General features: G+C 49.3%; 7 protein-coding genes across 7 annotated transcripts; 4 read left to right on the top strand and 3 right to left on the bottom strand.

The window, feature by feature from the left end:
- Window positions 1–75: 75 nt before the first annotated feature.
- Window positions 76–608, top strand: M437DRAFT_38330 (DUF336-domain-containing protein; the record flags this gene model as incomplete). Its single annotated transcript, XM_041019817.1, has 2 exons — window positions 76–181; window positions 244–608. The coding sequence occupies 2 exons, from the start codon at window positions 76–78 to the stop codon at window positions 606–608; spliced, it is 471 nt and encodes a 156-aa protein (XP_040885042.1).
- A 477-nt stretch (window positions 609–1,085) lies between these two features.
- M437DRAFT_35926 (uncharacterized protein) lies at window positions 1,086–1,802 on the top strand (the record flags this gene model as incomplete). Its single annotated transcript, XM_041019346.1, has 2 exons — window positions 1,086–1,476; window positions 1,543–1,802. The coding sequence occupies 2 exons, from the start codon at window positions 1,086–1,088 to the stop codon at window positions 1,800–1,802; spliced, it is 651 nt and encodes a 216-aa protein (XP_040885041.1).
- A 233-nt stretch (window positions 1,803–2,035) lies between these two features.
- On the bottom strand, window positions 2,036–2,642 carry M437DRAFT_80641 (uncharacterized protein; the record flags this gene model as incomplete). The annotated part of the gene is made up of 3 exons (XM_041027388.1): window positions 2,036–2,272; window positions 2,333–2,436; window positions 2,495–2,642. 3 exons carry the CDS (start codon window positions 2,640–2,642, stop codon window positions 2,036–2,038), a joined length of 489 nt encoding a protein of 162 aa, XP_040885040.1.
- Window positions 2,643–3,557: 915 nt separating this feature from the next.
- M437DRAFT_80640 (secreted carboxypeptidase-like protein) lies at window positions 3,558–5,642 on the bottom strand (the record flags this gene model as incomplete). Its single annotated transcript, XM_041027387.1, has 4 exons — window positions 3,558–5,018; window positions 5,068–5,242; window positions 5,296–5,405; window positions 5,499–5,642. The coding sequence occupies 4 exons, from the start codon at window positions 5,640–5,642 to the stop codon at window positions 3,558–3,560; spliced, it is 1,890 nt and encodes a 629-aa protein (XP_040885039.1).
- A 582-nt stretch (window positions 5,643–6,224) lies between these two features.
- On the top strand, window positions 6,225–6,944 carry M437DRAFT_71771 (DSBA oxidoreductase; the record flags this gene model as incomplete). The annotated part of the gene is made up of 2 exons (XM_041025733.1): window positions 6,225–6,278; window positions 6,336–6,944. 2 exons carry the CDS (start codon window positions 6,225–6,227, stop codon window positions 6,942–6,944), a joined length of 663 nt encoding a protein of 220 aa, XP_040885038.1.
- A 283-nt stretch (window positions 6,945–7,227) lies between these two features.
- M437DRAFT_71770 (TPR-like protein) lies at window positions 7,228–8,577 on the bottom strand (the record flags this gene model as incomplete). The annotated part of the gene is made up of 1 exon (XM_041025732.1): window positions 7,228–8,577. The coding sequence occupies one exon, from the start codon at window positions 8,575–8,577 to the stop codon at window positions 7,228–7,230; it is 1,350 nt and encodes a 449-aa protein (XP_040885037.1).
- Window positions 8,578–10,274: 1,697 nt separating this feature from the next.
- M437DRAFT_80637 (uncharacterized protein) lies at window positions 10,275–13,908 on the top strand (the record flags this gene model as incomplete). Its single annotated transcript, XM_041027386.1, has 2 exons — window positions 10,275–13,110; window positions 13,160–13,908. 2 exons carry the CDS (start codon window positions 10,275–10,277, stop codon window positions 13,906–13,908), a joined length of 3,585 nt encoding a protein of 1,194 aa, XP_040885036.1.
- Window positions 13,909–14,214: the final 306 nt, after the last annotated feature.

Below are 14,214 nucleotides of genomic sequence, written 5' to 3'. Positions count from 1 at the left end.
TTACATATACATCGTGATTTTGATACCAATTCAAGCTTGATTGCATCCAGAAGCAACAAACCCACAACAGTAAACATGTCGTCTTCAGACTCAGCAACACGTTCGCTGCCCGTCCTCAGCCTGCGCGCAGCAGAGATAGCCTCGGCAGCTGCCCAGAAAAAGGCACAGGAAATAGGCATTGGTGTGTCTTCTCGAGCATACATGCAACCCAAACACAAGCACTAATCACAAACCTTCCCACAGACTTCAACATTGCCATTGTAGACGCCACATTAAACCTCCTGCACTTTGTGCGCCAACCTACGGCAAAACTAACCTCGATCAACATTTCCATCGACAAAGCCTTCACTGCAGCCGGCCACAAACAACCCACCTCTGCATACAAGAACCCCAATTTCTTGCCTGGAGGCCCGGCATATGGTATCCATAACTCTAATGGTGGTAGGTTTATGTTGATTGGGGGTGGTGTGCCTATTGTTATCGATGGGCAGGTCGTGGGTGCTGTGGGTGTTAGTACGGGGACACCGGCGCAGGATGAGCAGGTTGCGACGGCGGGAGTTAAGGCAGTTGAGGAGTGGGTCAAGAAGAGACAGGGACCTAAATTGTAGATGGAATTGAGTATAGGTGTGGAAATGGTTGTACGACCAAAGATATACAGCCACGATCAGATAAGATACTCTGAGTGGTTGGTAAGATCAAATCTTGAATTCCTCTTTCGATATCTGGCCCTCCTGACTCTGCTGCTGCAAGTTCTCATCTACCTCTGCAATCGAGAATGTATTGTGGCTGGTTTTCTACCATCCTACGACTCTTTCAGGAAGGTGGTAGCGCCATCCCGCCAGCCAACCTCATTCCCCGCAACGTCTTGCGAGAGAGCAATTTGCTTTGGAGTATTCGTAGGCACCAACATTATAGTCTGGGTGTTGTTCACAGAAATAAGATCGATCTGTAACTCATGAATATAACAAGCATCTTGTAAGGTTCCCGAGTTGCATGCGATACCATTCTATCAAAAATCAGCAAACAACATGTCTATCTCCATCACCACAGCTGACATTACTCTTGCGCCCGCCATTGCAAATGCTATGGTCTCAGCCCGGTGGAAAGATCCTCACTGGGTTGCACTCTTCAGACCTGACATCTCATCTGCCAGAGTGACATCCGAGACCGCACAACGACTGCCCTGGAATCTGATTACTGGACGAGCTTCTAAACGCCATCAAATCGCTATTGACAATGCTACTGGCAAAGCTGTTGCTTATGCTAGATGGATATTACCCGAGCACCTTGCTTCCGCGGATCCAGTGATTTGGCCGGAAGCTCAAGTCAAAGAGCCTACGGAAGACCAGAGGGTAGAATTTGAGAAGATGTCCGAAAGAGTCACAGACAGAGGATTAAGAATGGACCTGCTCGAGTATCGTAGTGCACAACTCGAAGAAATAGATGCTAAGATCAGGGAAAGTGGCCCATTTCTAGGTATGCATACATGAGCTCGTTCCATCCCAGTCGGAGAGGATTGACTGACAGTGTATCTGGAAACAGACCTGGATTACTTGGCAACTGCACCAGAATACCAATGTCGAGGTATCGGCGCAATGCTTCTGCAAGCTGGCCTTGATGTGGCTGATGCGTATGGATTAAACTCTTTCGTGACTTCTTCTGTGGCAGGCATCAGGTTATATCAGAAACATGGTTTTGAGGTTGTCGAGACACACACTATTGATTATTCTCTGTTTGGAGGTGTCGAACCAGTGACGAATTATTTCATGATAAGAAAGCCTCAAGGGAAGCATGGCTCTTGAGCTATGGATATGTCAAGGTTGCTTCTGAGTATGCATAGCTTCTGAAGCTCTGACAAGCAAAGTATAGACCTGGAAAAGCATACTGGATTGTTAAGAAAGCAGCAAATAAGAATTTTCACCGTCTCTTCCTCCATACTCATCGTGTCAGCTCTTCCCGAGAGAAGCGAGAATTAGAGCAGAAAGCACACCTGAAACCAATTGACTGGTTGCAGCACGCGTCAATATCAGCACCCTCATCTGATACCACGGCGTTCCATCTCCTTCTTGACCTCTTGGAACATTTCCATCAGCTCTGTATAACTCGAGCGAACCAAAACATTGCCGAACATCTTTCTCAGCTCTGCATGGCTGTAATGAGCCAAGACATCTTCGCCACGGTTCTCGTCGTCAACGTCTTCCTTTTTTATTGCTTCAGCCTTGACAGCAACGAAGTCTTCGTGAGCGGGTCTTGAGACTTCTTGACGGAGCATCTGTCATGTCTGTTAGCTTTGCCTCTTTTTCGAAGACTTATGTGTAGAGATCTTGCATACGGTCTGGGTTGGATAGGTGGGACGATAGACATTGTCTGCCAGCTTCTTGCGCCTGTTGCACTGTTGACTGTTGTGGGAGTTGTTTTGGCCATGGCCGTAGGAGCCTGTACCGTATGTGGTTAGAAGTGAGAAGTTGAAAGTGAATGTGCAGAAGAAGCTTACAGTAGTATTTCTTGCTCCATTTAGTTGTGTTTCTGGTATCAGAGCCGAATGTGAAGGTGTTGCGGGTCTGATTGTTGTTGTTCGTAGTAGCGGCGGCCATCAATTGAGGGATGTCGACGCGTTGTCCATTGAAGTAGAAGTTCATCATGTTGAAGAGCAGAGGTTTGTTGTAATATTGACCACAGCGATATGAAGAAACTTGTTGTAGTATTAGCCACAGCGATATGAAACGTTGATGGAGCCAAAAAGAAAAAGGAAGAAGCGGGTTGTATGGTGTTAGAAAGCGGAAGTGGAAGCTGGAAGAAGGAAGCAGTTTAAGTAGGCGCGAAGGGGAAGCCTGTTCACATCGCGAAGGTGTGAAGTGAAGTAGCGCGTAGGGGAAGGAACCTTGAAATCACATGTGAAGGCTTTCAATGAGTCAGCAGTGGTAGTAGTGCTTCCGTGGAGGAAGGAGCGACACTTCTTTTCTGCCTCACTTGATGGCAGTCCTCATACACGAGCCTGTCGCCATTGCTCTGATGAAAGTCAGTCTCTACCTCAGATCTTGATCATGTGCTTATGAGCCCCATCATTTCCAAAAATGAAGTTGGGGCTGAAGTAATAGATCATATTCTCGCCCTCATCGATCACAGCGACTAGTCTTTCTGATTCCTTGAGTAGGCATGTTTGGATTCCGGTTCTGTGTGGTTTTTTGTCCTTGTACTCGGTGCATTTCCTCGAACACTGCAATGTAATCTTCTATCTTTGCCTCAACCTGAGGGTCGGCTGTGCATTGCTTAAGATAGTCGGTGTCCACCAGTCTTCCTGTACGATAATCTTGATCAGAGCTCTCCCTGGACAGAATGACTCTTTAGGCATTCGTGGAACATAGACAAGCACAGCCCAGGACATACAAGCATTTGTAACGAGGAAAATGTGAAGGACAATGTCTTGATTAATATTCAAACTGTTCTCAAAGTTTGTCCCTTTCTTGTCAAAAAGGTATACTGCTCGAATGATGACTAGGTGATTGTACAAAGCCAATGACTGCCATACCCAGTAGCACACTTGAAGCTGTGCTCATCTAAAGCTCATACATGCCATCTGCACTCAAGACCTGCTGTTCTCCGTTTTTTCTGCCACTCTTCTCATGGCCAATAAGGATCCAATTCTTGATGATGGCGGTGCCATCCTTGAGCCACTCTTGCTCCTCCTCGGTACAAGATTCAGGATTCAAAGTATAGCATTCGTTCTTGGGCGCAGGGAGAACATCACTAGGTGTCCACGCATCCTTTGATCCATGGGTCTTGTACTGATCTGACACGGCGACTCTGCCGGTAGCAACATCCTTGTTGAACAGACTACGCATGAAAATCTCATATGCGGCTTGAGGCTGGTAGCTGGGTACCAAATGACCAGCCTGATAGACTCTGGTGAAACTGAGGTTACCGTACTGTCTAACCAGACCCCCCGAGTGGACAGGAGACAGCACAAGAGGAGTGTATCCGGCTTTGGAGAATGCTTCTTGTGACTCCCAGGGGATGTGAAGAGAAGATGCTTCGCCGCCGAGCCAGTTGCAGGCATAATCGCGATCACCGTACATCATTGCTACCTTGACGCCATTGTCCAAGATGTACGCAATGTCCTCGATCAATCCACCTTTGGAGATGTCGCCAGTGCGCGTGAATGCCTCATAGACGGTAGGTGAAACGGCAGTGAAGTTCACAGGCACACCAAGAGCTTGCTGGACCCAGTGCTGGTTCAAGTAACCGACGAGGTATTGGCCGGGGAAGGGATCATTTCCTTGGTGAGTGATGTCAAACCAACCAAACTTCTTGCTCTCCATATAGTGGCTTATAGTTTGGTTTGCAAGATTCTCCGCAGCTTGCATGCAGTAGTTGTTTGTGTTTTCGACATCACCATAATCGTTGGGGTCTGTCTCAAGCTGCAACCTACGACATTCGTGAATTTGGTCACGCAGACCACCTTTACGAACGAAGTTGTATTTGGCTTGGTAGTACTGCTCCTCGGTAAATCCATGGATGCCGTAGGTGTTGGCGACAGGGAACTCGACGTATGCAGAAGCAGAATCCTCAGAATCAATGCATCCATTGATTATGCCAAGAGTGTCAAGGTGCAAGTAGTGTGTACCAGGGCCTGAGATGGTTCCATTGGCAATCAACTCGTTCTGAGTCATGAACTTCTTGACAAAGGTAGGACCGTATCTACCGCCGTACGATTCCGTGAACAGAGAGATCTTCTCGTCATGAGGTTTGTACTGCGGGAACTCTTCGAACCAAGTCTGAGCGAAGTGCCAAAAAGCAACAGCCGCGTGCTGCGTGCTGTTGACGGTAGCAGAAACGTTTTGGCTACTGGCGGTACCAACCAGGAAAGTAGCATTCTGGTCAGGAACACCGGAGCTGAAGTCGGTAACCGTGATGGAACTAGGACCCTCGTTGTCGGCAAGTAAATCTACAGTCACGTTCGTTGGGACATCATAAGAATATCCGACCTGGACAGGTTGGTCGATGTACAAAATGTTGACCTGTGACGTTGATTAGCGCTGTGTTATAGAAAGGCACGAGTGACCTTACTTCGTTGTTCCATGACCAAGGGTTCAAATATGTAGAGTTGCTATCGTTGTTGACGAAGCAAGGGCCGTTCTCGGAGAGAGCTCCCATCATGGAGCTACCTCCGGGTCCACCATTGAGCCAGATTGACAAAGGAGCCTTGTGTGGGTCTTTGCGAGACTCGAAGAACCAGAAGAAGCTGGGCTATATCAGTATGCGACCACATCTTGAAAGAATCAATGTGAGGCTTACGTATTAATAGGATAGTCCTGCCTCTCATGTGTTTCGTTGATGCTATGAGGCGGCAGGTGAACATATCCAGAGAAACTGCGAACTCCTTCGGTGGTCTCGCAGACAGCGGGCTGCAGATGCAATCAGCGCTGTGAACACGAAAAAATGCATCAATCGCACGACAGCTCTGACTGCACTTTGAATTGGAGTCGAGATATACATACATCAACCTCCTTGTACGAGATTTCGATACCTTGATGGAACTTCGACTTCACGGTTTTGACGTTGTCGGGCTTCGGCGGAAACTGGGCAACAGCGAACGAAGCCCACAACGCACCTGACAACAGGGCAGAGCTCTTGAGCAACATGGTTCTACTGATATGTTCTCTCAGAGTAACAATTGGAATCCTCAGATGAGGTCGAGCTTGGGTTTATCAAGATATGGCGAATCCGCGATCCCGCAGCGAAATCCTACGACGCTATACCGATCTTGGCAGGTGGCTGGTATGGATCATGCCTTCTTCAATAGTGTTGCCTAAACGTTATGAAGAACATCTGCATTGAGAAAACGCATGTTCTTTGGAAAAGCGAGGAGCTACAAATTGACCATTGACATTGACTTGAACAAGCAAATTTCAGCCAGACTGCTGTCTAGTTACCCTGATTGATCCTGGTTGGAGCACTCCCGCTAGACGGCATCGAAAAGGCAAAACGACTAATTTCTCTTGAAAAGGAATAAGTCTCGAGTAAACACTGCAGTGTTCAGGCAGCAGAATTATGCATCGTGAGTATTGAATATCCAAACATGGTAATGATGGAGCCTAACCCTAGTAACACAGTGACATGCTTTCCACGAATGCTGAAGTATAGATCTTGATTATTTTGTTTTGCTTCAAACTCGATTGTTCTCAAAGGAGCAGATGTGGATTGAACCATACCACAATACAAAGATGGCACCTACTCTGTTCGAAATCAAAATTTATTCAGACACAATATGTCCTTGGGCACATCTATCTTGACAAAATACATACGCCAAAGCTAACAGGAATTGAATTTACCAGTGCTATATCGGTCTCAAGACATTGGAACAAGCAGTATATCTCTACCAGCGCACCTATCCCAATGGCTCAAAAGACACTTTTCGCATAACCTGGTCACCATACTACCTCGACCCTCATGCACCAACCCCAGGTATCCTTGCCTCAACCCGCATAGCCCAGAAGAACGGTATCGAACGTGCAGAAGGTATCAAGATGAGATTGAAGCGTGTAGGAAAAGCTCACGGTATCAATTTCACCTTCGCTGGCAAGGTTGGCAATACCAGAGACTCACACAGGCTCATTTATCTTGCGGGTTTCAAGGGCGGAGAAGTGCAGATGGCACTTGCAAAGGAATTGTTCCGCGTTCACTTTGAGGGCGAAGCTGATGTGAATTCTCACAATGATCTGCTTGCAGCTGGTGTTTCTGTCGGTCTTGCGCGCAATGAGATGATGGAGTGGTTGGAAAGTGGTAACGGTGGAGCTGAGGTTGATGATGAGGCGCAGCGAGCCAGAGACTCGGGAGTCAACTCAGTGCCGACTTTTGAGATCAACGGCAGAAGGATTGAGGGTGCAGAAGATCCTTCAGCCTTCTATGAGGTGTTCACAAGCATGAAGACCGCTGATCCATAGGCGATGTTAGTCACTTGCTCGGTCAGTGCGCGTAACCGGAGTTTCAAGGCACCCAGCTAGGCAGCAAAACTCGGTGCGAAAATGCCTACGAACGCGTGAATCATGCGAATGACTACAGATAGTCGAGATTTACATCTTGGGAGAAGATGAACTGGGCTTCCCGAGAGCAGCGAAGAATTGTGCGTCTCGACTTTCGGATCGTTTCGGCGATGCTTTCACGTGAATACATCCGCAGTGCAATCTTGATAGATCATATGGCCAGCAAACATTCAATTGATCCTTCTTACTTGGTAGCGGCCTTGATCTTCTTGAAGTTGTCCACCCATTCTTGTGCTCTGCTCTTCGGCACAACGTTGATCCTCAGCAGAGAATCCACAATCTCCACTTTGCCAGTGTTCAAGATTCTGAGCAAGGCCATCTTCTTGCCTGCTTTCACCAAGCCTCCAGTCTTGGTCTCGATGTAGCACTCGACATTCTCTGGTAGATATTGCTCGTCTTCGTCCCAAGGCAACGGGAGAATGTATTCAAGGTGTTGACCTACTGACTCATGTTCGGCGAAGGATTTGATAAAATCTGTTTGGTTGTGAAGAGGGTAGAGGAGCAAGCAAGGGAAGCTTAGTGTTGACGATGCGTCGGTGGGGTCCTCGAGTTGAACAGCGGCGTCTTCAAGCTGAGGTGGCGCTGTGGTTGTCGAGCGGGTTGCAATGTTGCGGCCTTTCAATGCTAGTGCCAGAGTCTCCTTCTCTCTACGGGCCTTTTCTTCTCTTTCGCGTTGCTCTCGTTCGGCGCGTTCTATCTGAGCTCTGCGTTTTTCAATCTTGTCTTGAAGAATGAGGAGGGATTTGTTGGTAGGGTCGATTTTAAGGCCTAAGTTGCAAGACCAGATTGCTGCAGGGATTTTGTCGACATGGAAATTGGCCATACCGCTGCGGTAGTATGCTTTCACATTCATTGGGTTGATCTTCAAGGCAGCAGCGCAGTCGCGATTGCAGGAGCCGTAGTTCTTCAACTCAAGATTGCAGAGGGCGCGGTTGACCAGAGATGCTTCCTCGTGTTCCTTTTCCTTGCGAGCTTCTTCCTCTTCATCGAGTTCTACCAAATCGTGCTCAACATCCTCTTCGCCTTCTTCTGCGTCTGGACGCTTCTGCGGTAGCTTGAGTGCACCCAAAGCGCGGTCGTAGAATTCGCGGGCATCTTTCCAGCGCTTGAGGCGAGCGTTCTCGTTTCCTTGTTCGCGGAATGAAGCGGCGTTCTCGGCACGGGTGCCTTCATATGCGAGGGCTTTGATGGCTTCCAGAGCTATGTTCTCACCACCGTCTTCGCCTGTCTCGTCCAGCTCGGTCATGAAGAGAGGGGACTTGTTCAGCATCTGCCACATCTCGTCTGCTGTGTATTGTCTGGCTGTAGCCATGCCGGGCGGGAGCGCTGCGCCAGATTGAGACGGATCGCCCTCAGCCGGTGCATCCTTCTTAGCTGGGAAGTGTTTTGCAGCGGCCTCCATCATCATATCGAAAGACAGGCCGCCGTCGCCAGCGGCGGATGGTGGTGCAGGTCCATGTGTCTCGGCGGGTGCCTTGTTCAGATCAATCTTGTCGTCGAAGTCATCGGGAAGCTCTTGAACGCGCGACGCCATGATTGTTCAAGTCTCGAGTCGTTGTCGAGTGTATCCTTCTCTTTTACTTGGTAGGCAACAAAAGATCTTGTGCTCGTTTCTCGTGGATGGCACAATCAGTCCAGGATTCTGACTTTCGAGATGTGGTTCGTTCGCACTCAAGTCTTGGTTGTGAAATTTCGGTTGAGTTAGGGCTGGACGCTCTCAAGTGTCAAGCAAGTGTCAAAAAATTGGCGGTTTGACGACTGAGCATTTCGAAAAAATTGACGTCTCGACGACGCGGGGCTCGGCATCGGGACACCTCACCCCGAGCTGTCAGGGTCATGCCAGTATCAGCGGTCATAACACTTTCGATGCCCTTGGACCTTCGATCAGCGGATCGCTCGCTTTGTGTTTCCGTTCCAGACGCTTAGTCCAACATGAGGTAGATGATATGACAATGCACATTTTTGTCCACAATGAGGGCCTTGCAGTCGTATCTTGGTCTCGTAACATCATGCTTGCTATTTGCTAATTTACGAAACATCGAGCAGTATGCCAAGCGAAGCGGGTCGTCAAAGAAGATTTGATATCGTTGGACTTCTGTCGATGCATCTTCTGCACAATCGCGTGTATGACTCGTCAACATGGGCCGTTTCGACAGAAAAAGGCCAATCGCGAGAAAGCGAGTGAGTCCAGTGCACGGGAGCGCGCTGCTCTGTTCAACACAGGCGCTTCACTCCCGTGCGGAACTCATCTGGCCAACCCGTGTGGCTTTCTTGGAGCTTGGAAAGATCCTTGTATAAAAGCCTTGTGTATGATTTGGCGATTGGACATGACCGCCTTCGAGAGGCACAGCAGTGTCAGTCGGTCACGTCGGACGAACACCCAAGATATCTATTGGTTAATAAGCATTAAAGTGATCGACAGAAGCAGAAGCCTGTTCATCTTGATCACATCCTGTCACGAACGCTCGAGCGCTTGCCAAGGACACGCTTGTGCAACGAGTCGATTTTTTTTGCTTTGGCTGCTAGTCTGGGTGCTGAAATTGGCAGTGTCGTGTCAACTGAAGATTATTGTTCCACGACAAGCAGACGTTGGAGATTCCGGTTTGGTGAAACAGAAGCTTGTTCGAGCAAAGCAAAACGGTGCAGCTACAGTCGATCTTGTCAGTCCCTTGCATGGAGGAACGGCGCGCTTGCATCTGCAGATGAGCCGTGCGGACGCTCGGCACTTTGGCTAGCATCTCTTTCCACAGCTCCGGGTTTTGCAGCTTCAAGTCAACGCCTTCTATCACAGTGATTCTCGAGCTTGTTCAATCCGCAGCCGCGAGTCGACAATGGATCCTCAGCTTCATAAGCAGCGGAGCGGGGAGCTGCGGCTTCCTGCTACCATCAGAGTAAGCCTGTTGTAGATTGGGGCAATCACATAGTGATCTGTTCCTTCCTGATTCTCAGCCTTCTCTCCTGATCGGCGTAGTTCCCGGTCCATCTTTATTCATGTCCAATATCTGTAGATTGAAACACACGCTATCTACCCAGACAGCGTCATTCCTGCCTCGGTTCTTGTTTCTCATTGTCTCCTTTTCGATATCACTCCCTCCCAGACTCTTTCCATCTTCGTTCGAAGCACGCTCTCACACGACACCACCGACATTTATTGAATCATGACTTACTAGACTGCATGCCGGGTAGGAAGAGAGTACCTGTGCTTGCTATAAGTCCGGTTGTGTCGCCATAATGTCGACAGATTACTTTCAGTACGGTGCCCTCGCATCACCCGCACGAACGCCTGAACACACTCCACCGGAACTTGCAGCATCCAAGCCCTCCTCACGTGGTCGTACGAAACATCGTGACTTTTCTACTAAATCGGCTCCACTGTCTTCGTTTGATGCATCCGACAGTAAGGATGCCAACGCCCATGCATTCGACGCCAATCGTTTCACGCCCACCCTTCACGCCAGCCTAGTCTCCGAAATTCTCTCATTACGACGAGAACTCGATTCGAAACACCAGTTTATCGACACTCTTGAAGAAAGCCTCAAGAATACGAATACTGAAAACGAATCCCTTTCTGGCCAACTCCGCGAAAGCACAAAAAAGTCCAAGCAATTGGAACAAAAGTTCAAGCTTCTCGAGAACGGCACCTTTGATGCTGTTGAGGGCCTACTCGCTGAGCGAGACAATGTCAAAATCGCAAATAAAGAGTTGCGAAGCAAGCTAGACGCAGCGAACAAGAAGACAAAGGCCTTGGAGGAAGAGAGCATTCGGGCGAAAGAAGCATGGGAACAGGACAGACGTTCGTGGCAGATCGAAAAGCGTCAATTGGAGCAAAAGGTTCACATATCAGAGACGCGCTTGCGAGCGGTAGTCGAAGAAGTGCGGACTCATCAGCTTGCTTCTCAAGCCCAGCAGAAGCCCGAAGATGCACCCGGCGACAACAGTGATACTGCCAGTGTCCGCTCTTACCGACGCGCAAGGCATGCTAGAAACCAGAGCAGCATGAGCGTTCAGAGCCTCACACCTTCCATAAGTAGTACTCGGAGGCCAGCTATGACTTCTCTGGCCAACGAGCTCGGTTCGGATGACGACGACTATGATACTGAAGATTTTGAAGGAGATGATGAAGACCTTCCTTTATTCGCCGAGAATCGTTCCAGCATCAACTCAAGAGCTTCAGCCATATCGGATCGCAAAGCGAAGAAGGTCCTTGGCTTGACGATCAAGAGCGATTCCGATGCCTTGGCTGACAAGGAAGGCGCACGAAAACCATCGATGGAATCTCTAAGAACCCCCTCATTCGCTGAACGTTTCAATCTGCAGAGGGCAAAGATGAGCCTCTCGCGCTCCGCTAGTCCTGCAAGACCAAGAGATGAAACTAACGGCGAGGCATCAAAGATTTTGACAGTCGATCATCGTGGGGAAACCGAGTTCGACGTAGTACCCACTAAGCTGAAACAGACAGAACGAGGCCTCCAGCCTAAATTACCAAATCTATTGACATCAGATCGCTTAGTCGAAGCTCCCATAAGTCCTCCAGATACACCACACTATCTTGCCAAGGGAGATGTTCAGAAAGACATTCCACCAAAGCCGGTCTATCAATCTGTCTCGACTCAAACTGAACTCGCTGCCCCAGGTGATCTGGCATCCAGACGAAACGTTGCCATGGCTGCAGTAGAAGTTCTTCCTATTCCGGCCATCACCATTCAGCCTCCATTGTCACCTAGAACTGGCGAGAGCGTTCTTCCTCCTGGCATGCGCAGTAGCTATGCGCAGACCGAAAAGCTACCTGCTACGCCTATGCTAGACGCCGCTGTACAAACGGAAGAAATCAGAGTCGATCGAAGACCAATCAAGCTTCCACCTCATCTACTGCCAAGTGCTCTTGAGCAAGGTTATTCAACCGCAGGCCGCGAGGCTCAGACGACTGCAAAGCAACGTGTGGTCATGCATCGAAGCACCTTTAGCAAAGATGGTAATCGCTTGCCTCTGAAGCCTATCAACCTTCCACCGCCTAGACTTCGCTCGGTGACCCTTGAGAGACACCAGCAAACGGAGGTTGATTCTTCAGACCACACATCACCGCAATGGTATGCGGACACTCCTGTCAACGATCAGCTAGCCGAATCTAGTGATGACATGAGAGCCATCTTCGGGAACATGCCCGGTATTGTTCGCCCGAGTGTACGATCACTGTTTAATAATCCGCCAAAGACTGTACCGGAGGGTCGGGCGATTTCTCCTGCGAACTTTGTCACAAGTCCTGAGAGACCGTCTGTCTTCACCCATGGCAAGAGGATGGGTTCTGATGGTAGCTCAAATCAAAGTCGTCCACCTAGCTCGAGAGGAACAACCTATTCTGGAAGAGCAGGCACTTTTTTCAGCTCTCATGAGCGTAAATCAAGCAGACCTAATACTGCCAGCAGTTATGGTGCAACATCAGCACCACCATTCCCTATCCCTGGCCGTAGAAGCTCGAGACCCCCTACCAGCGAAGGACCTCCTAGCCCAACAGCACGTGGCTCTCAGTCAATGCGATCACGTCGGTCAAGTAAGGAATCTCGGATTGGCCCCGATGGTGGCCTTAGGAAGGTACAGTCGTCGGGCACCATGAGAACAAACGCTCGCATGTCTCCAAGACGCAGGAGGAGAGCACCAGACCTCGAACCCATCAAGTCAATGGCATTTGACACGCCATCCAAAGACAACCTCCTACTTCCTGGCATAGTCACTCCAGCGCATGACAGCTTTGTTGGAGCGCAAAACATTATGGACTCTCCAGACTTTGACCAGGATAGTGCAGTGGAAGAAGAGGATGAGCAGAGTCAAGATAACGTTATTGTTGATGCCATAGCAGCCACCATGGTTGGTGAGTGGATGTGGAAGTACGTTCGAAGACGCCGCTCCTTTGGCATTGGCGAGTCTCGGGCAGATCATACAGATGAAGGAGCGACCAGTGGCGTGCGGCATAAACGATGGGTGTGGCTTTCACCTTACGAGCAAACAGTCATGTGGAGTTCTAAGCAGCCAAATTCAGGTCCAGCCTTGCTTGGAAAAGCTGGGCGCAAACGTAAGTAAACATGCTGCTGATACATGCTCTTGTTACTAATATGTGCTAGTTGTCATCAAATCAGTGCTTGACGTCAAAGACACAACACCGCTTCACAAGAGCGCTTCGCATGAACCAATCTTTGACAGGTCAATTCTCATTTTGACGTCAGAACGGGCTCTTAAGCTTACTGCTTGCAACAAAGAGAGACATTATCTTTGGCTTACAGCTCTATCTTTTCTCGCACAATCGGGTCGTGGTCCTCCTCAGGTTCCCCGTATGTCACCCGGGCCTGAGCCCGCGCTTGGGAATACGCATCGACGACGGTCGTCATTATTGCCAGGGCCTATCTTGCCAATGAAGACAACTATTGGACCGGCTCCAGCACAAGACCACATCAAAGGACATCAGCGTCTGGATACAGCCGACTCCACTGCGCCGCCCAACATCTCCAGGATTGCTGGCGGCCGTCACCAGCGCAAGCGAAGCAACACAAACCCCCAACACTCAGTCGCAACATCGTCCAACGATAGTACTATGACGGCATCCTCAGCTTTTGCACGTAGAGCGTCAAATACAGCTACATACCAAACGTCTGCCGGCGGCCCAGCTCGTCCGATCCTCAAGCCTAGCGATCGTGATGGTTCAGATCGCTCAATCGGGACGGTGCGCATGGATGCCTTCATTGGACAGGGCCTTCCTGAGAACCAGACATCCCAAAGTAGACGCCGGGGCGACAGCAATACACGGGACGTCTTAACAGGCAAAGGTTACATGTTCGGCGAGAGCTTGGAGGTCGACCCATTCGAGGAATTCTAGAGGAGTCCCAAACCGCAATGGTCGTGGTGTTAGCCCTGAATTTCAAAAGTGTTTAATGTATAGTATCATTATGCCTTGTCTAGTAAGGACGGCAAAGCAAATCGATAGTTTTTTATTGATCCAGAAGAAATGACGTCCGAAGTATTGCAGGGCGATAATCGATTCTCCAATCTCTGGAAACTTAGGTCGGAAATGCATTTCATGATATAGGCGAGCCCAAATATTTCTTTCTTATCTTACATATGCTCGAGACGTGTCACAGCGTCTCTGGTGGGTGGTCTTTGCATGAAATGCCAGGAACCAGCC

This window comes from Aureobasidium melanogenum (assembly GCF_000721775.1).
Source record: "Aureobasidium melanogenum CBS 110374 unplaced genomic scaffold scaffold_1, whole genome shotgun sequence".
NCBI lineage: Eukaryota > Fungi > Ascomycota > Dothideomycetes > Dothideales > Saccotheciaceae > Aureobasidium > Aureobasidium melanogenum.
This window is presented reverse-complemented; position numbering and strand designations above follow the sequence as displayed.